The 19,780-nt window shown below is 57.8% G+C and overlaps 1 protein-coding gene across 1 annotated transcript; it reads left to right on the top strand.

Annotated features, from left to right (window-relative positions):
* Positions 1-13,607: 13,607 nt before the first annotated feature.
* EDN2 (endothelin 2) lies at positions 13,608-19,253 on the top strand. The gene is given in 6 exon segments (XM_035727304.1): positions 13,608-13,694; positions 13,697-13,814; positions 14,168-14,327; positions 15,846-15,964; positions 16,919-17,018; positions 18,611-19,253. Coding segments are annotated over 6 exon segments (678 nt in total). The 3' UTR covers positions 18,705-19,253.
* Positions 19,254-19,780: the final 527 nt, after the last annotated feature.

Genomic DNA, 19,780 nt, shown 5'->3' with positions numbered 1-19,780 from the left:
GGAAAATGACAGTGGAGTCAGGGGAGGACCCAGCAGGCGAGTGACATGCCCAAAGCCATCTAGGGTATGAAGGATTGTAACTCCAGCCACCACTCCTCGAGGAGAGCCCAAAGTGGAACCTCGGAGCTGGCCAGGTCAGCAGCACTCAGCAGCCTGGGATCCCGAGCCTGCCCCTCCAGCCCAGGAGGAGTGCCCATACCCTTCAAGAAGAAGGGAGCCCAGTCTCACTGCCCCAAGCTCCCACCTGCTCGGCCAGTACCAAGTGTGGTGGAGGCAGATGACTTCGCCTCTCTGAGCCTCAGTCTCCCCAAGCAGCAGCAATGCCCACCACTCAGGGTTGTTCTGATCATTAGCTGGTGTCACATTTAGAAAGATCCAGGCACAGCCTCACACACAAAAGCTCTCACCGTGGCCATCTGTAGTTTCTAAAGACTTCTCAAGGCCCCTGCACTCCTTTCCAAAGCACTCCTAGGCTTGAGACAATACCCAGCACAGGACTCTGGAGGAGAGCAAGACAGCCAGTGTCACACCGCTCTTCAGCTTCCCAGACCCAGGCCCCGAGAGGGGGAGTGATTTGGGGAAATGAACAGGCAGGGCCTGGAGGACTCGTGACCTGCTTCCTCTCCGACGACAGCCTCCAAATGGAGAAAAGACCACGGGCTCCCGCAGTGTCCCCAGGGCAGCCCTGGGGGTCTTGTGGTTCTGCGACCTCTCGGTGTCACCCCTGGCCCTTCCAGGGCACAGGCTTTCCTCCCGGGCAACCCTTCCCCACCCCCAGCTGCTGCTTCCCTGTGCTCCACGCAGTGGGCTTGAGCTGCGGGACCACAAGGAGCAGAGTCCCAGAGGCGGGAGGGAGGGTCGGCCTCCCCGGGGGTGTCCTAGAGTCCCGCAGGGGGGGCCGGAGCCGCGGCGGGGGGGCGGGGAGTGGCGCACGTGGCGGCGCTGCCCGCGCACTGATGTCAGGCCCCGCCGCGCCCCGGTCCCAGCACGTTCGGCCGCGGAGCGGGGAACAAAGCGTCCTGCGCATTCCTGCGCGCTGACTCACCGCCGTCACGTAGCGCGCCGCCGCCGCCGCCGCTTTGCCCAAAATTGGTCGGGAGCGAGGGCGGGCCGAGCGCAGAGCGGCGGCTGGGAGCGCGGGGTGGGGAGCGAGGGGCGCTGGGCACCCCCCCACACACACGGCTGAGGATTTCCCAAAACAGGCAAGAGAGGGGGCGACGGCGGGGATGCCCGCGGGTCCCCAGGAGGACCAGGCAGGGGGGCCACCGCGTGCGGGTGGGAGTGTGAGCAGGGCGCGGGCGGCAGGCCGGGGTGAATCCCAGCCCGAGAGCACTACTTGTCTTTGAGCCTCGGTTTCCCCATCTGCCAAATGGGAATGCGTAGGCACGGTCGTAAGCACTTGGTGCGAGCCGTCTCAACTAGTTTTTACACCAACCCTGTGAGAAACGTATATTATTATCACCATTTTACAAATAGGGAAACGGAGGCAAGGGCCCTGATTTGCTTGAGGTCCCATACTGGTGAGTGGCAGAGCTAGGATTTGAACCCAGGTTGTAAGCTTCCGGAAGCTACATATATCCCCGAGGGGCTGAAGTATGCAGCGCAGCGCCTGGCGCACGAGGGGTGTCGTCCCTGTTCCCTGCCCCCTGCCCGTCTTGGTGTTGCCGCCAGGCCCCCCACTTCACTAAACCTCCATTCCCTCTCCTACCAAGCGGGTGCCTGCGGAAGGGCGCCCTCCAGGGGCTGTCCGGGAAATGACAAGTGAGGATCCGAGTGTGACTGGTGGAAAGAAGGCAAGGCGGATTTGATTGTACAGGTGTTCCTCAGCGGTGCCCGGTGGTCAGCTGGGCCAACAGCAGAGTACAGAGAGGAGCCAAGCTAAGCCCGGGGACACCTGCCAGGGCCACACTGGGGTGAGCCTCCAAAGGGCAGCCAGGAGGCTGGAGAGCACTGAGCTGCCTGGCCCCTTGGGAAAATATTTGAGGCAGTGGGAGGGTCCTTGTCGTGGTCCCTCTGCCAGTCTGGTCTCTTTCCCCATTGCAACTTGATTTCAGAGAAGGTGGAGCTCTGTGGAACTGTGGGGTGTCCGGGTCAGAGGCCTGCCCTGAGTTTACAGGAATGAGATGGCCAGCAGGTGGCCTTGCTCTCCCCAGGTTGTGGTATCACCCACCTGGGGTTCATCTGAGAGTCAGGGAAGGCCCTGGAAGGAAATCCCAACCAACCCCAGCCAGCACTGGTTTGGGTCCCACTGCATGGGCCTCCACGGCATAGATGTGAGCTGAGACTCCACTTTGCACTCAGGCGAAGTTCCGCTCCCAGCCAGACATGCAAAGCCCGTGGGCCGGCCTCCAAGCCCCTCTCCCATCACTGAATCTCTCCCACTGTTCATTGCAGCTCCTAGGACAAGCCATGCCTTTTCAGGCCCACCAGCCTACACTCATGCCACTTCCTCTACTACCTGGAATGCCTTCTCTACCCTCATAGCCTCGCGCAAATGTCTCTCCTGCTGGAAAGCCCCTCCTGACCCTGCAGATAGAGGCAGGCACTCACTTCTTGGGGTCCTGGAGCTCCGTGTCTCTCCTTCCCTTTCAACCAGCCTAGAGCCAGGCACAGAGCACAGTGGTCCTTAGGCCCAGAGCCTTGATCCCAGGTCCTCCACGCTCCTAGGCCCCTACCCCTATCCCAGGCAGGTACTGGGTCTCTTTCCCCGGATCTCAGGTGGGCCAGAGACCCAAAGACCCAGCCCGGGTCTGACGCAGAACCGGCTCAGCATGCTCGCTGTGTGGCAGCAGAAGGCACAGCCCTGGGGCCTGAGGACCCCTCTCTTCTGGCCCTGGCTGTGGGACCTTGGGCAGCTTATGCAGGCCCTGCCCTCCCTGCTTCCTAGGCCTGTTTGGAAGATCGTTTGAAGGAAAGCAGAGAGAATGCTTGGCACGTGGGCACAGCTCCCCACACAGCTGTCATTATCCCCAGGTCATTATGACGGATCTGCCTTGTGCCCGAGGCTCGGGTGCTGAGGCTGGGCGGCAGGCGGCCGATGAACTCAGCAGCAGCCCCAGCCCCTGGCTGACTCAGGCTAAGGCACTGGGAGAAGCGGCTGCTTTATGGTCAGCCTGAGCCAGCCCAGCCCTGGCCCTTCCCTCCCCACCCCAGGATTCACCCAAATCCGAGGCCATTCTGGGCCTCTTATCTGGGGTGATAAAGGCCCCCTCCCCCTGGATGATAGATCTCTTCAGCTAGCTGCCGTATGACCTTGGCACCCCTCACCCTCTCTGGGCCAGCCTTGGGGAGTACCGGTGGGGGGCAGGCAGTGGCTTCACAAAGCTCCCAGGCGTGCCTTCCAGGCAGGCGTGCTCGGGGTGGGGGGCGCGGGGGGAGAGCTCCCTCACTGTTTCTGGGCCCCTGAGGAAGAGATCCTGCTCTCTTGTTCCTCAGTGTCTGGCCCAAGGTGGTGGTAGGAGATTCCAGCAACCCTGTGACATCATCCTTCTGAGAGCCTGGGGTTATTATTTTTTATGTGAAAATAAGGGAAACTGAGGTACAGAGATCAGAAAGCCTTTACCACAAGCCACACAGCCAACAGCCAGGACGGTGGCATGTGAGTCTAGTCAGAGCCCATTTGCTAGCCCTCCATTTTCTGTGGGCTCCAGAGTCTAGGGAGCCCTCCAGAGTCTAGTCTAGCCAGCCTAGTCGGAGCCCATTTGCTAGCCCTCCATTTTCTGTGGGCTCCTGGCTGGCGCTGGCTGCCTCCCTCCGTCTCCAGCCCCCAGGATACCAACTGTGTACCAGGGCTTAGACAAGAATCTGCTTCTAAGATCTTCACATGAATCCACAGAACAGAAGAGGTAGTCAGAGCTCAAGAGCTGGAATTGTTTGACCCAGGTCACACAGCAGAAGAGGTAGAGCAAGATTCTCTACCCTATATCCCTGTTCTGTGCCCTACACTACTTCCCCAATCGGTCAGGGTTTCAGGGCTCTGCCAACACCAGGCCTCAGGGAGCCTGCAGGGAGACCCTCTGGTCTCACAGACACCCCCTGGCTATGGGTGGCCAAAGAGGGTGTGTGCCCAATCCTGCCAGGGTGGGCCCACCAGGCCTTCCTGGGCCCGAGGCTCCTTGCCAGGCTCACATGAAAGCGTGAGGTCATTGGCCATACCAGCTCCCTGTCCCATCTCGCTGCTGTGACTCAGCCCTGCCGTATCCAGACCTCTTCCTTCAGGGGACCCCAGCAATGGCCTAGCCTGGCCTGGGCTGCCCCAACTCCCTGCCCACCCGCTCAGGGCCTCCCACCCTGAGTCACCACTCACCTTACTACCCAGCACACTGCTCACTGCATCAGCAGCCTACTCCTCTCCCCCAGGGTCCCAGAGTTCCCAGTGCTAAAGGCCCAGCAGCCAGGCTGAGGGATGGGGCACTTTTCCTACTGCCCTTAGACTCAGGCCCTGAGATTGACCCCAGGACCAGCTTCTGGGGACTCTCTTCACCTCTGGAATTGAGGTGAAGAGCTCAGATCAAGGCCTCAGACTGACCTGGGTTCAAATCTCAGCTCCTTCCTTGTTAGAAGGGCTGACCTTGGTTAAGATACCTCAGTTTCCCCATCTGGAAGGGGAGGGTGCTACTAATAAGCTGAATCCCATGCAGATTATGGGATCACAGATACCAGGTCAGTGCTTAAGCATGCGGGCTATGAGGCAGGCACATCTCCATTTAAATGGCTGTATGGCCTTCACTGCCTTCAGCCTCAGGCTCCTCACCTGTTAAATGGAAATCATAAAAAGCATACCCCCTGCTGTGGCAATTAGCCATGCCAACATATGTAAAGGGTCTGTGCATTGTCTGACACCTGCAACCAGATGTGGGTACATGTTTACATGCCTATGATTCATTCTTAAAGTGCCAGCTACTTAATAAGCCCAGGAGGGTTTCAGTGGATGGTGGGGAGATGGAGATGGTCCTTGATGCCACTCTAGGGAAGGACTTCCCAGATACTGAAGCTTCCAGACTGCCCTTTTCAGGCTGGGCACCATACTTCCTAGGTGGGTCCAGAAGGCTCTCTGAAGAGGTCTTTCTGGGCCACAGCTGACCCCAAGCTCTGTAGCCTCCAGGGTACCCACAGAGCACCTCATTTCATGGAGGATGCTCAGACTGAAGGAGGGGCTTGCCTGCAGCCACCCAGCTGAAAGCTGAACCCAAGCCTGCCACTCCATGCCCCCCTTCCCAGCCACCTCCCGGGACCCAGGACACCCTCACCTGCCAGTGCCAGAGACAGCAGTCTGGGGGGGGGAGGGGTGGATCACAGAGCTCATCTGCCCCCTGGAAGCTCTCAGGAGCCCTGCTGGGAACCCAGTTTCCCGAATTCCTTGGGCAATGGAGTCCCACCTGCTACTGATATTTTCCTTGGAACATACTACAGGAAACCCTGGGCCAGGCTGCATTAACCCATGAGACTTTTGTCTTTATCTTATCCCATGATGCTCAGAAGGCAACCCTCTCAAGCTGTGGACCCCCAAGTGGGGACCCAGCGAGCCTAGGCTGAGGCCAGTGGAGGAAGAGTGGACCCAGGAGAGAACATTCCCAACTTCCCCATTTCTAATTCAACAAGTCCTTACAGAGCATCTGGTTGGGATAAGGGACAGAGGCTGGGGGAAGTCACATAGAAGGGCAGATGGAAGAGAAATGTCACCGACCCTGGGGTCCGACAGACCTGAACTTGAACCCCTGACTGTTACAGGTCAAGCTCTCCAAGCTCTCGGAGTCTGAAGCCTCGTCTGAAAATGGAGACACTGACACAGCTCAGAGGATTATGTTATCAGAATTAAGTGAGAACGAGAACGTGACTCTGCTCTGTAATTAGGTGTGATCAGTAATGGCTACCACGGACAGAGCCCTTCCTCACTTAACCCTTCCCGCAGCCATGATACTATGATGACGCCCATTTATAGATGAGGAGACTGGGGCTCAAAGAAAGGGGAAGGGCATAGGTCATGAGAGGTGGGCCTTTGCTACAAACCTGGCTCAGCCTGACACCTGAGGCAGAGCCCTTAGCCACAGCCTGCCCTCGGAGACCCAGAGTAAGGCCTAGCCAGAGACCTAGGGCCTAGCAAGGCTCTAGATGAGAACCACATGGGTGTTGAGAGGATGGTTCGATCTCATATCTTAGATGGAAGTGGGAAGTCTTCCTGGAGGAGGTAGCATTTTGGTGGGCTTTAAGGATGGCCAGAATAAATCAGGTAAGACTGGAAGGAGGCTGGGAGGCCCCGGCTTGCACAGAGGCAAGGAGGCAAGAAAGTCTGTGGTGTATCCAGGGAATGACAAGCCCTGTGGTGTGGGCCAGGCCAGCTTTGGGCACCCAGGTCAGCACTGGTAGGATGAAGAAGGAAAGATTGCTCAGAGTCAGACCCCTAGCCGGTCGGACACCAGGGTGGGCATCTGGGCTTGGCGAGTTGCTTCACCCTGATGCCAGGCTGGGTCCTGGCTGCAGGCTTCCCGCTGAAGCCTGGTTTTCATAGGAAGGCAGCATTTCCCAAATCTGCTCACACTTCTTGTCTGGTGTGACATTATATCGTGTGCCAAAGCAAATGGCAGTGACTGGAGCCAACCGGGGGGGGCGGCGGGGGGCAGGTGCTCTTGGAGGGACTATGTGACCCAGAGTAGTAGAGGGGCCACTCATGGGTGATCTGGCCCGTGGCATGCAGATAGCACAATTTCTAGTAACACCCCTGACCCCAGTACACACACACACACACACACACACACACACACACACACACACACACCCCATTCCTTTCCAAGAGTGTGTCTACACTGACAAGCCCACATGCACTTTACAGGCCAGGTTGAAAAAGGGAGGATGGAGGTTGACTGACAGAGCCCTCCTGTGCCAGGCAACAGGCCACATCTACCATTGGCTCTGCCACAAAGCCTCTCGGGAGCTGTGAGGTGGGATTTTTCTTCTTGGATGCCTTTGATGGACGTGGCCTCTGACACTCGGGAAGGTTAAACTGTGGGGTGCCCTGGGTCACATGGCCAGTGAGCAAGAGAACCGGCCTCAGATTGCCCAGCCCCCGCCCTGTACTACCTATATTCTGGCACGGTGCTGAGCGCTTGTCCATAGGGGATTGGCGGCAGAGGGAGGGCAGGAGGGGGGTTCACGCCTGAGTCACAGCGCTTTGAAGCTGACAGCCAGATCTGCCAAGCCACAGAGGTTCCAGGGGTGGGCTGGCCCCTGACTCACCCCCACACCCCGAGCCAGCCCCAGGCAGAGGCTTCAGCTCCTGAGCACCCCGTTGCCTGTGCCTCTCCTGGGTCATTCATGGCTCAGGATTCCCAGGAGCTGCGCGGGAAGGCCAAGGCCTTTAGGCAAGGAGGTATCCCAGGCACACCTCTGCTCAGGAATTTCAGCCTGGAATCACAGTAGGAACCTGAGCTTTGCCTGCCTGCTGGGCACCAAGCTAACCCTGATGATCTAGGCACAAGGCACTTATTTTTAGCTGATATTTAATTCTAGAACCAAGTACTGTACTTTTGGTGGCCCGACCTCCTGGCGGCTCACCCCTTCCCAGAGGGGAAATGCATCCTCCTGGTGGGGCACTGGGTGTGCCTCGGAAAACCTGGCTTCTAGGTAACAGAGTGGGTGTGACTCTGAAAACCCGCCAGCTGCAAGTCCTGGCCAGTGGTGGCAGTGGAATGGGGGAGAAGGTCGGGGCTCCAGCCCCTCCAGATGTGGGGGCCTAGGTCTCAAAGAGAAAAGAGTCCAGGCATTCTGGGTTTCCAGATCCAGGCCTGGCAGGATAACCTCTGGCAGGTTGTTCCTCTCCCTGGACCTTGGCTTCCTCCTGTAGGTATAGGCCAAGGGTCCTTCCATCTTTGGATGCTTGTCTGATTTTTTTTCTTAAATATTATCTCAAGTCTTCATCATTAGAACATTTTAAAGATGGTACCAGGCAGGAAAAGGGACCTAGATCTCCCTCATCAGAAAGATGTTTATGCAAAAACAGGCTTTGTCTGGTGGGACAAAGCCATCTTTTTCCATTTCACTGCAGTGCTGGGCATAAACCAACAGGGCCCAGGCCTGTGGTAAGCCCCGGGGTGGGGATTTCAGAGAAGACCTTGCCTCAGTGAGCTCATGGGCTCAGGGAGGAGACACACCACTCCCTAGGAAATAACCAGATACTTCCAGTGTAATGTGCTATTCAAAGCTTTTCAAGGTTTGGCCCTTCTAATTTTTCTAACCACATCTGTTACAAAAGAGGTGGATGAATGGGAGACTAATTGTGTAGATGTATGGATAGAAGGATAAATGAAAGGTTAGTGGGTGGATGGATGGATGGATGGATGGATGGATGGATGGATAGATGGATGGATGGATAGATGGATGAGTGGTTGGATGGATAGGTGGATAAATAGATGGATGAGTGGATGGATGGATGGATGGATGGATGGATGGATGGATGGATGGATGGATGGATGGATGGATGAGTGGATGGATGGATGGATGGATGAGTGGTTGGATGGATAGGTGGATGAGTGGTTGGATGGATAGGTGGATAAATAGATGGATGGATGGATGGATGGATGGATGGATGGATGGATGGATGGATGGATGGATGGATGGACAGGCAGACAGACAGATGGATAGATGGAGGGATGAAAGGAATGTTGGATATACATGATATAGGTTGTTGAGGGAAAGTTCCAACCTTGCTTCTTATTCATTGTGTGACCCTAAGTAAGTCACTTCCTTATCTACAAAATGAGAATCTTATCTGGAAAGACCTCATCTGTAAAGTGCGAATTATGAGCTGAGCCTACCTCCCAGGTCTATTGTGGGCATCCTGTGAAATGAGAACGGACTGTCTGTGTCTACCTAACAGCTGTGACAAGGCCTCAGAGACTGACCTTGTAGGCATGGGCTCTGTGCTGTGCTTTTATTATGGGGTGAGGGCCCCCTTGGACACAGGTGGGAGGCTACTTCCACCTTGGGGGTCCCCACTCTCCCAGTCATCCTAGGATTCTCTGCCTTACGAGGGAGGATGATCCCTGGAAGAAAGTTGTTGCAGGAGAGCCCCGTGTGGGCTGGAGAGCCGGGAAAGCACATTGAGAGCACACCAAGTTCAGGGTTAGGGCTTTGACATTAAGCAAATCCACTTCGTAACCTTGGCTCTGCCACTTGCTAGCTGTCTGACGTTGGGCAAGTCGTGAGCCTCCGTTTCCTCATTTATAAAGTAGGGTCTAATTACAGTACCCACCTCTTAGGTGTATTGTGTCCGTCGATGGAGATAATGTATGTGAATTAGTTAGCACAATGCTCGGAATATATTAAATACTCAGTAAGTGTGTGTTTCCCCCACACCCCTGAAAGGCTATGTGGGGAATTGGGCCCTTAGCACTTTGGAGGGAACTCAAAAACTTGGAGCACAGAGATTTTCATCCTGGATGCTGAGTCCCTGAGTTGGTCTCCTTATTTCAGAAAGTCCAGCAGGACCCACATGGCCTCTTGACAAGGGTGTCTTGACTGAACAACATCCACTTTTGGCTGAAATTCCAGCAGTTCCATGGGCCTCGCTGACCCTGGTCTGATTACCCCTAGATTAATAACAAACAGGGCCCACGAATTATTCCTTTACAAGTACAGTTTATATGGGAGATATAAATCTCTCCGAATGGGCTGAGGCAGAGGGAGGGGGAGAACTGGCAAGGGCTGTCCTCCCAGGGGAGCCGCGGACGCCAGGGGAGCTGGTCCTGCAGGGCCGAGACTGCCCTTGCGGAGACCCAGCGTGGGGACGGTGGTGTGGGTGGTGGCAGGTCCTGCTGGCTCAGGGTGAGCTCTGGCTGATGGCAGGAGGCCCAGACCACCCACCAGAAAGAGGGCCTGAGGCTGAGTGGCCCCAGGCCTGAAAGGGGGCAGCCCTGACCTGCAGCCTTGGGGACAAATGATGATAGGAATGTCTGAACCTCTTCAGTCCCTCAGTGTCCAACCCAGGCTGGCTCCAGGGCCAAACCCTCCCCAACCCCTCATCCCCTGCAGACTCCAGACATCACCCCCTGGCCAGCCCCATCTTCCTATCTACTCGCTCTGTTAAGCCGCCTGCACGGTATGTGCTTGCAGCCAAGACGCTGTGTCCCTTCCAGTGGGGCTGCAGACAGAACTTCCTGAAACCTAGTGAGGCCAGGGTGGCGGCAACAGGGAAGCAACTGGTTTTCCAGAAGGGAGAGAGCAGAGGGTCCCAAGGGGGAGCGAGGGGTTGCAGGGCTGTCTGGGGAGCTCTAAACGAAGGTCAGATTGGTTCGGAATGCCATAGGCTTTCAGAGCTGAGAGCACCCCTCTCAGTCAATGGGAAAGCAGAAAAACTTTTCGGGAAAGCCAGGAAAGGGGCAGGACTTGTCCAGGACCGCACAGTATGAATAGCAGAGCTGGGACAACACTTGTTGGTCCTGCAACTACACCAGGCACCTGCTCCAGCCCCCATCACCAGACGTTTAATCCTCACTCCTGGGCATCCTCAGTCCCACACAGTGGCTTCAGCTGCTGGACAGCCTAAGATATTTACTCTTAGTGCAGAGGGTAGAGGGGGAGTTTTGGGGGTGCATGGAAAGATGGCCTAGCCCCGTCCCAGTGCCCTGGTCTTCCTGCCAGTGGGTCCTTCCTGGCAGCCCTTCCCATACAGACCCAGAGGCTCCACTTGGACCCCTGGCAGCCTCACAGGTGCACTGGAAAGAGTGGGGCTGGATTAGTAGCCAAGAGAACGTGTCTGGCCCCACCACTGTCTTGAGCAAGTTGCTCCTCCTCTTGGGCCTCCGTTATCCCATCCAGCAAGTGGAAGTGGAGACTGGAGAGAATTTCTGGGGGGCAGTTTCTGGCACAGTGTCTCACCCAGAAATATGCCTCAACTTCTCTCTTCTGCCAGCCTGCCCTCCCCACAAATCTCTCCTTGGACTGGGCCCGGGCCAAGCATAAGTGGAGTAAATTTTTTGTGTGCAAAACGATGCCCTTCAAGTCCTGACAGGGGGCCCCTCGATGAATCCCTGTGCCTTGACCTGCAGCCTTTAGCAGCCCAGGCAGGTAACAGGGCCAGATGGGGATGGGGCAGTGCCGCAGGGCAGATGGCCAGGGCCGTTGATGGGAGCCAGAGTGGTAGGGCTGGGGCGCATGCAGCCAGGCCAGCCAGGAGGGGCAGGGGGTGACCATCAGGGCCAGGCGAGAGAGCTATGGGGCTGGGGCTGGCTATTTTTAACTCAGCTTAATTTTCTCTACCTGGAAACCAACTCTTGCCGGTGGGGTAGCCCTGTTCCGGGAAGGCTTTGCCCCCCTAGGACCTGGGCTCGGTCAGGTTCCGGGGCCAGGCCTCTCCATTTCACAGGTGGTGAAACAGGGGCCCTGTTTGCTGCGCGCAGGGAAGGAGGAGAACTGTAGCCGGGTGCAGCTCCCCACACTGACCCTGCGAGGCCTGGGCAGCGGCCCCTGCCCTGTCGTCATCCTCCTTTCACACCAGAGAGGGATCCTGTCTCCTGGTCTGTTTAATTCTTCTATTATGTTTCCCAGACTCGGAGCCTCTGGTTCCCTATTGTCCTGAGCAGCACTGTGCATTTGTGTAAAGATTAGACACCGTAGAACCTTCACTCTCCTTCCAAATGGTCTTTCTCTTTTACTTTCTCAAATCTGAGTTCTTTCTCTCGTGCGAGGCTCTGCTTCCTTGTCCTCCCTCTCTCCCTACGGGTCTTTATCTGCCTCCCTGTTTGTTTGCCCCGCCCCAGACCCCCCTCCTGCTCCCCGCTCACCTGCTGGTTCTTCTTTCTTCTCTTCACGGTTCAGTAGTTTGAATTCTCTGTCCGCCCCTTCCCCCACCCTGACCCTGTTTAATTCCGTATTTATATTCTCCGGGAGGCTAATAGAAATGACTAGGAGTATGGCTCACCTCATTCCAGAAATACTCTTCTGAATTCTTAGAGAGGTACCTTGGCTGGGGAGGGCAGTGAGCACTGCGTGGCGAGTCTCTGGTTTTTGCTGGAGGGACCGAGATCCGAGTCCTGGTGCCAGCTCTGCATCCACCAGCTGCATGACCTTGGCCAAGCCAGGCCCCTCTCTGAGTCTCCCGGGCAGGAGTGGAGCTGATCCCTAGATCCTAACAGCTGCCTCCCGGGGCCACGATAGAGGGGAGCTGAAAATGCTCTGAGCACACAGTAGGTGCTGGAAGGTTTGCTCCTGCTTCCACTGCAGTCTGACCCAGCCTGGGGGTGGGAAGATCACGCTGACCGTTCTCTCCCTCCTCAAGTTCTGGCCCTCTGTACCGGGACGGTATGCACACAGCCATATGCACATGTATGCTCTGGTCACGCCCTAGGATGAAGCAAGGCTTGCCCGTTTCTCTGTGGTCATCTGTTTCCCCCTCCATAAATGTCGGATGACAAAACCGCTGCTGAACACGGCAACTAAAAATTGAGCAGCCTGGGTTCCTAGGGACCTAATTTCCACAGTTCAAAGCCAGGCGTGTATTCATGCCTTCTCTCCTCCCTCGGAGAGCATTCACTCAGAGGGCTCCTACTGTGTGCCAGGCCGGCTCCAGCCTTGCCTTCTCTGGAGCTCCGGACCTCGAGATTGCTGGGGAGATAAGCCCGGCATCATGAGTCAGGCAGGCAGGAGAGCGAGGCTCTGGGAGTTCCGAGAAATGAGAGGGCTTTTCCTGGTGTACCTGGAGACAGGGTCCCTGAAAGCCGTCACGGAAGGTGGACTCTGAGCCAGGCCTGGGCAGGAACAGAGGGCGACTGCTGGTCCCACAAGCTGCTTAGCTCAGCACCAGTGCATCCCCACTCTGTCTCCAGCAAGGCCCAGCTTCTGAGCTAGCAGTGAGGCAGGAGCGGAATGCTAGCCCCAGGGTGCACCCCCCGCCCCCAACTTGCCTTTTTTGAAAAGAGTAGCCACAGAGTGAGCCAAGTGCCCTGTCATATCCAAGGTGGGAGATCGTTCAAGGGGTACTTTGTGTGTGTGCCCACAGGGGCAATAAGTTCTGGAAGGGACCAGAACGCCTGTCTCCAGGCCCTGGGAGGAGAGATGAGGAAGGAGGGGAGGGGGCACTTCCTGGGTGAGGTAGGGATGAGGCAGCTCCAGGCTGGTCAGAGGTCAGGGGTGAACTGTGTCCTTCACTGAAGGAAGCCAGCCCAGAGAGGGCTCTGATTTGCCCAAGGCCACACAGCCTTGAGCACCCCCTTTCCCCTCCCACACAACAGAAGGGGCATCCTCAGCCTGGTTGGCAGTGGGCAGGTGGGATGGCAAGGTCTCCTCCAAGGAGAAGGAGGGTTTTGCTCGTGGATCTCCCCCTTCCAACTCTCAGCTCTGGGCAAGAACCCTGGAGAGCCACACAGAGTGAAGAAGGGGGTCAGGGCACATTGGGGATGACTTGAGGCAGCCCAGCAGAACCAGGAGGGGTCCCTGGCGACTGCAGGGAAGCTGCAGTACTCCAGGAGGTGCTCCAGGCACAGAGGGACGAGCGGGGGGCCTTCCCTCCCGCCTCCACCCTCCCCTGTTCCCCCCACCGCGGAGGAGGCTGGGGCAAGCGGCGCACCCGGGTGGAGGCGGTGTCATCGCTCTCCTGTGCAGCGGGGCAGGGCTGGATGGGCAGGGGCGGGGCCGTGACTGGTGTTATAAGAAGCAGCCAGGGCACTGAGGCAATGAGCTATCGGCTCGGCTTGGCAGGAGGACACTGGCAACAGGCGCGCTCCCTCCCCTAGTCCAGCCCCTGTGCTCCGCCGCCACTATGGTCGCCGTGCCCACGGCCTGGTGCTCCGTCGTCCTGGCCCTGCTCCTGGCTCTGCATGAAGGTGAGCCGCCCCAGCCTCACCTGCTACGGCAGGCGCCCCGGGCCGGGTCTGCTCATAGGTGTCTCCCTCCCCCTGGGGGTACTCGCCAGTCAGCTGGGGGCCCTCAGGGGTGGGAGCCCCACAGCCCTGGTAGCTTCAGGGAGCTCTGCAGGGACAGCGGTGCTGCAGACACTGGGCAGCGCCGGCCCTTCCCACCGGGGCTGCTGGGGCTTCCCCGGGCTGACCTGCAGCTCCTGAGCAATGAGAATGCAACTTCCTCGATTATGCAAGAGGAGGAGCCCGGCAGGTCCCCTAGCCCAGCTGTGCCAGGCACCCTGACCGAGCTCTCCACCTCTCTCTCCTTGTGCACGCAGGCAAGGGCCAGGTGACTGCGGCGGCCCCAGAGCATCCGGCGCCCTCACCCCGGGCCCGAGGCCCCCACCTGCGGCCTCGACGTTGCTCCTGCAGCTCCTGGCTCGACAAGGAATGCGTCTACTTCTGCCACCTGGACATCATCTGGGTGAACACTCCCGGGTGAGCGACTGCGGGGATCCAGGCAGGGCTGCTGGAAGCGGGGCAGGGGATGGGGAATGTCTCGCGGAGTACAGCGCTCTCTGGGCCTCCAGACAGGATCGCTGCGCTAACATGAAGAGTTACTGGTTATTGTTCCAACTCCCACGTGGGGGCTGCCTAAGCGATGCCGCGCTAGCTCAGAAGAATTCTCACAATAGCCTGCTATTGGCCCCATTTTCCAGATCAGGGCACTGAGGCTCAGAGAGGTCGGGTGCCTGCCCCAGGATTACACAGGAAGCAGTAAGTGGTAGGTGGAGGCTCCATCCTAGGCCCATGTCTGCCAAAGCTCACGTGCACTCTGCCATGCTGCCGCTGCACGATCTTCCAAGAATAAGACGATTAACGACAGCACCCGTGCCCTTGACGGGGCCAGGCTCCGGGCCAAGCACTGCTCGTATATTATCAGCTCGCGAATCCCCCCGTCCTCCCCATGAGGCAGGCGCTGCTGCTGTCCCCAGTGACAGGATGAGAAACCTGGCCTGTGTCATCCCGCAGCGCTAGGGTGGAGCCCCGTGCTGTCTGTTTCTGTCTGCACCCGCACTGCTCCGGGCCACTGCATACTTCGAGTTGAAGTTTCTCTGTGTGTTTGTGGGTTTTTTTTTTTCCCTTCCCCAAATTGCAAAAGGCAAGAGAAGCCCTGCACGTAAGCGTGTGTGGAGCTAATCCGCATCCAAACACTCGCTCAGGGCGGGAACCCTGCCAGTCCCTGCGTGCTGGGTCTACCTGGAGTCAGTATAACTTCAACCACATTGTCTAAAAATTAGCTCTGGCACCCAAAGGTGCTGGTCCAACCAGCCACAGGGCCCTTGCCCTGCCCCCAGCCTGCCTTGGCCAGACTTTGCATCTGAAATCAATCTCCCTGATCACACACACACACACACACACACACACACACACCACACACACACACACACGAGTACTTACGCACACCAGTTTTAAGTCAGAGCTCTAAGACACATTTATCGCCCCTCCAGTCAAGGGGTGACCAGGTGAGGGCAGCTTAGCTGTGAGCCTGTATGTTTACTTCTGTGAGATGGCATTTCCTCCCCTCCTCCAGGGGGACCAGCCTGGCCCTCTCCATAGGCTCAAGTTCCTGGCTGGGAGAGAGGGGAGGGGCTGGGAGGACGCCCCACTTCCCGACTTAGGGAGGGAGCACTGTTTCAGCCCCTCCTCTCCATGCTGGGAGGCTTACTGAGCAGGACCAGGGCTGCGGGAGCAAGCAGAGGCCCAGAAAGGGGACGGACCTTGTCCAGGACCACCTGGCAACCAGGGAGGGGCCTGTGCTGGGGCTTCATGAGGCCAGGGGCTGGTAACGTTTTGCTTGCACCCTGCTGGCGTGGGTGGCCGTCCCCAGCGTGCGCTGTGGCAGTCTCTGCTTGCCAGTGGTCGGAGTTTATCTAACCCTCTCTCCCTTTCCTTCTCCCCTCCTATCTCTCCACCATACTCTGCTACCTTGCTGGCTGCCTGCCCCACAGACAGACAGCTCCCTTACGGCCTGGGAAACCCGCCAAGACGCCGGCGCCGCTCCCTGCCAAAGCGCTGTGAATGCTCCAGTGGTGGGGACCCCGCCTGTGCCACCTTCTGCCATCAAGACCCTGGTAAGTGGGCACCAGCCTGCAGGGGTCGGGGGTGCAGGGTACCTGGAAGACCAGCAGAACAGAGTGGCTAATGGTGGAGGAGCAGGGTCCTGGGAGCCCGTAGGCTGCCTGGGGCCCGTGGGCAGTGTCCCTTTCTGTGGTAAACCAGTCACCCCGAGTCCCTCCCACTGCCCAGCTCTGGGGGCTTCTGAGAGCATCCCAGCCTCACTCCTGGGCAGGAGGGACTCTCCCCAAGTGACAGCAGAAGCAGCTCAGGCAGAGAGGGGACAGGACCTGTCCTCTCAGGCTGCATAGCTAGTCAGGAGAGCTGGGTCTTCAGCCTCAGTCTGTCTGCCCAAGGGCACTGGGCTTTGGCTTCTGAGCTGTGAATGCGGAGGGCTTTGGAGCTTTCTGGGTGGAGAAGTAACATCTAGACTTGGGAGGCTGTGGCACTATCCCAAGGTTGTCACAGAGTTGCTGGGGGTTGGAGGGCAGTGGGTGGGGAGCTCTGCCAAGTCTCTTAACTCTCTGGGCCTCAGTTTTCCCACCTGTAAAAGGAAGTGGGAGACTTTGTTCCTTCACTCATCCACTTGGAGCATTTGGGGAAAGTAGAAACTGGCTTCACAGTCCCAAACTGCCCTTTCCTATGACGATTTATGAGAAACTCTTCTGAGACTCAAACTGTGGCTCCCACCCCTGCCTCAGTTTCTCCTGCAAAGGACTGTGCTCACCTGCAGGTGGCTGGATTCTGGGAAGGCCAGGCACCCAGCTGCCTCTTTCTGAGGCTAAGAACGCATTCCCGGCAGCTCAGTTTTCCTCAGCCCCCACCCCGCCTGGGAAAGGAAGGATGCCAGGTGCACAGGGGTGGAAATGGATCTGCTTGGGCGGGGGGGGGTGGTGGCCACTGGGCCCACAGCCACATGTTCTCAGGGCCCTGGACAGCCCCTCACTCGGGTCCTAATACTGTTCATTCAGGGGCTGAAGCTGTGGTAGTCCCAGGCAGCAGGTCCCCCGCCAACATGGTCCAGGCTGGCTGGACATGGATGTCTGCAGGGGAGCTCCTCCAACAGCTGAGGTAAGGGGTGCCTGCACTGGCCGAGAACCTCCTGTATGCCTTGCACGTTGCCCTCATTCTCCATAGAAGGGAGGACTGGGTCCTTACCAGGCAGCCAAGGGAACTGAGGCTCAGAGGGGTATAAAGCACTTGCCCAAGGTCCCAGCAGTCCGTGGCAGGCATCTGGCAGGCTCCAGAGCTGGGGGTCTTAGCTGCTGTGCTCTCTGTCCCCACCAGGCCAGAGGTTGACTTTCTTAGGTGGGGGCTGAGGGATTGTGACTGTGGAAGGCCTCAGGTGTTCATTCAGGGGGGTGAGCATCTCCTACGTGCTAGGTCCAGAGTGGTCAGCGATCTAGCCTGCCCCCTCCTCTCCATCCCAGACCAGATCCCCTTCCTGGCAGCTCAGCATGGCTCAGCTTGAGGCTTGGCACTCGGGATGTGCCCTGAATGTCTGTCCAACCAAACTGACTTGAGAATAGAGCCCCCACATCTGGCTGTGCAGCCAAGTGGCTAAAGAGGCAGCTTCTGAGCCAGGGACTGGCCAAATTGAACCCCCAACTCTGCCACAAACAAGCCTTTGTGATCTTGGGCTTCTCACTTCACTCTCTGTGCTTCCGGTTCCCATTTTGAACCAGAGACGCCATTGCAAGCCATCTCTAGGGGTCAGTGTGAGGTTGGATGTGTTGATGTAGGTGGAGGTCCTCAGGCAGGGCCTGGCACCCAGTGGGAGCTCTGGAGGGGTGTTAACCATTCAGACCTCTGTCCCTGAGGCTCCTCGGAGCTGGCCAGTGCTGGGGGCCCAGCGTGGCCCCCCTTGGGGGCTCCCATTTTTGTGGAGAGGCTGAAACATAGGAGACAGAGCAGAATGGGGAAGGGATAGGGAGACCCAGCAGATACTTAGGAACTTCCCGAGGATGAAAAAATCAACATTCAGACTTTGCAAGTGCACGGCACCTCGTAGTAGGTGAAGAGTTGCTTTGCCAACCCATACTCATCCTCACACCGGCTAGGCCTGTGTTTATTCTACAGACTGAGGAAGGGGCTTGGAGAGGTTGCCACACTTGCCTCAGTTCCCGTAGCTGGGAACTGCAGCCAGGCTCCCAGCTCCAGGCTAGAACCCTTGGAGCCAGGACAAGACCACTTGGAAGACGCCAGAGTCCCTGCCAGGGTCTCGTCCCGGTTCGAAGGGCAGCTAGGACCCATATTTGTCTGGGTTGAGCCACCTTGATCTGGACATTGAAGAATGGGAATTTTGGTCAATGGAATTTGGGTGAAGGGGAGGTGAAGAGCCTAGAAGGAACGGCAGGAGCAAAGGTGTGGAAGTGGGAAGGCAAGTCACAGGAGGTACACTGTTCTTGGCCCTCCAGTCATTCCGGCAGCCTTTGACATTGAACATCAGCTTCCTCAAAGTCCCTGTGGGCCGAGGAGCTTCTAGGCCTGGTCTGGCCTGTCCCTGATGTGCAGACTTTGTTTCCAGAGTAAGCTGTGGCTGCCCTCTGACCCCGGGGCACCTGTGATTAAGGGGGCCAGGTCCTGTCACTGCTGCCTGTCCTGGGGAACTCTTGGGCAGCCCATATCATCCGAGATGCTAAAGGGACCTTTCTCAATTCCAGGGACATTTCTGCCACCAAGATCCGCTTTGCTAGGCGACACCAGGATTCAGTGAGGGAGCTGAGACCCACACACCCCAGGCAGAGGAAGAGATAGCGTTGGTTGCCAAGGAATGCTGGGAAGGAGCCTGTGTGGAGCCGCGAGGAGAGGGGCAGCCCAGCGCCAGGGACCCCACCTGGTGGGGTGGCACAAGCTCTGGCCTCCTTGCGCGGGTGAGGGAGCTTCCCCCAAGGCAGCTCACGCCCTCCGCCTGCCCAGGAAAGTCTTCAGCCCCTCAGCTGCAGAGCGGCCTCCCCCACCAGCCCTGGCCCCACCGCCCCGCTGGAAGGAACCGCATGAGGAGCGTGCTGACCTGGAGGCCACGTCCTGAGAGGTTTCCTGTCTGTTGGCTACAAACCAGGATCAACGAGCAGTGGTGGACACTCAGACCGAAGCCAGCCCTGGAGGCTGGACGGGGCTGGTGTCCTGGGTGGCCCGTGTCCGTCCCCTCGAGCTCTCCCTCCCCAGAGTCCTCCCACCCCCCTGTCCTCGGGACACTCCTGGTGAGAACGGCCTGCTCTGCTTCATCTGTCTGTATATAACTTATTTGCTCTCAGAACTTTGAGACTTCCGATTATTTATTTTAATGTATTTTTTTAAACTCAATTATTTACCTGAGAACTTGTGTTTGTAATAAACGATGAAACGGTACTCTGGCATTTTGTCTTGGCTGAAGCAGAGGTGGGCGGCACCTCTTAGGAAGGGGCTGCTCAGAGGTTAGGGGGACACAGAAAAGAGAGAGAAAGGGTCTGGGGCAGGTGGCCGGAGCCCTGGGTTCCACTCTCCGTGCCTTTGCTGGGCACCTCTAGCTGCTAACTCAGCCTCTCTAGGCTTTTGCCTACCATGTGCCTGGGCAGCTGTTTGCAGTTTTGACATCCAGCATTCCAGGACCTGTGTTCCCATCGGGCCAGTCACCTATGGCCAGGCCTTTCCCAAGAGCATGTTTGGAAGGAGTCAAGACCCTCTTCTGCTCCAGCAGCCATCGCTGGGAACTGTCGTGAGGCCTGGAGTCAATCCGGCCAGCGAGGGCTGGAGCCAGATGGATCCCGAGACTCTGCGCAGCCTGAGGGGCCAGTGATGGGTGCTGTGGTGGAGCTACGGCCTGGCCCTAGCTTGTCGCCTGCCTCTGCCCT

The sequence above is a fragment of the Zalophus californianus genome, chromosome 4, assembly GCF_009762305.2.
Source record: "Zalophus californianus isolate mZalCal1 chromosome 4, mZalCal1.pri.v2, whole genome shotgun sequence".
In the NCBI taxonomy this organism is placed as follows: domain Eukaryota; kingdom Metazoa; phylum Chordata; class Mammalia; order Carnivora; family Otariidae; genus Zalophus; species Zalophus californianus.
Note: the sequence above shows the minus strand (reverse complement) of the source record. Positions and strands in the feature narration are given on the sequence as shown.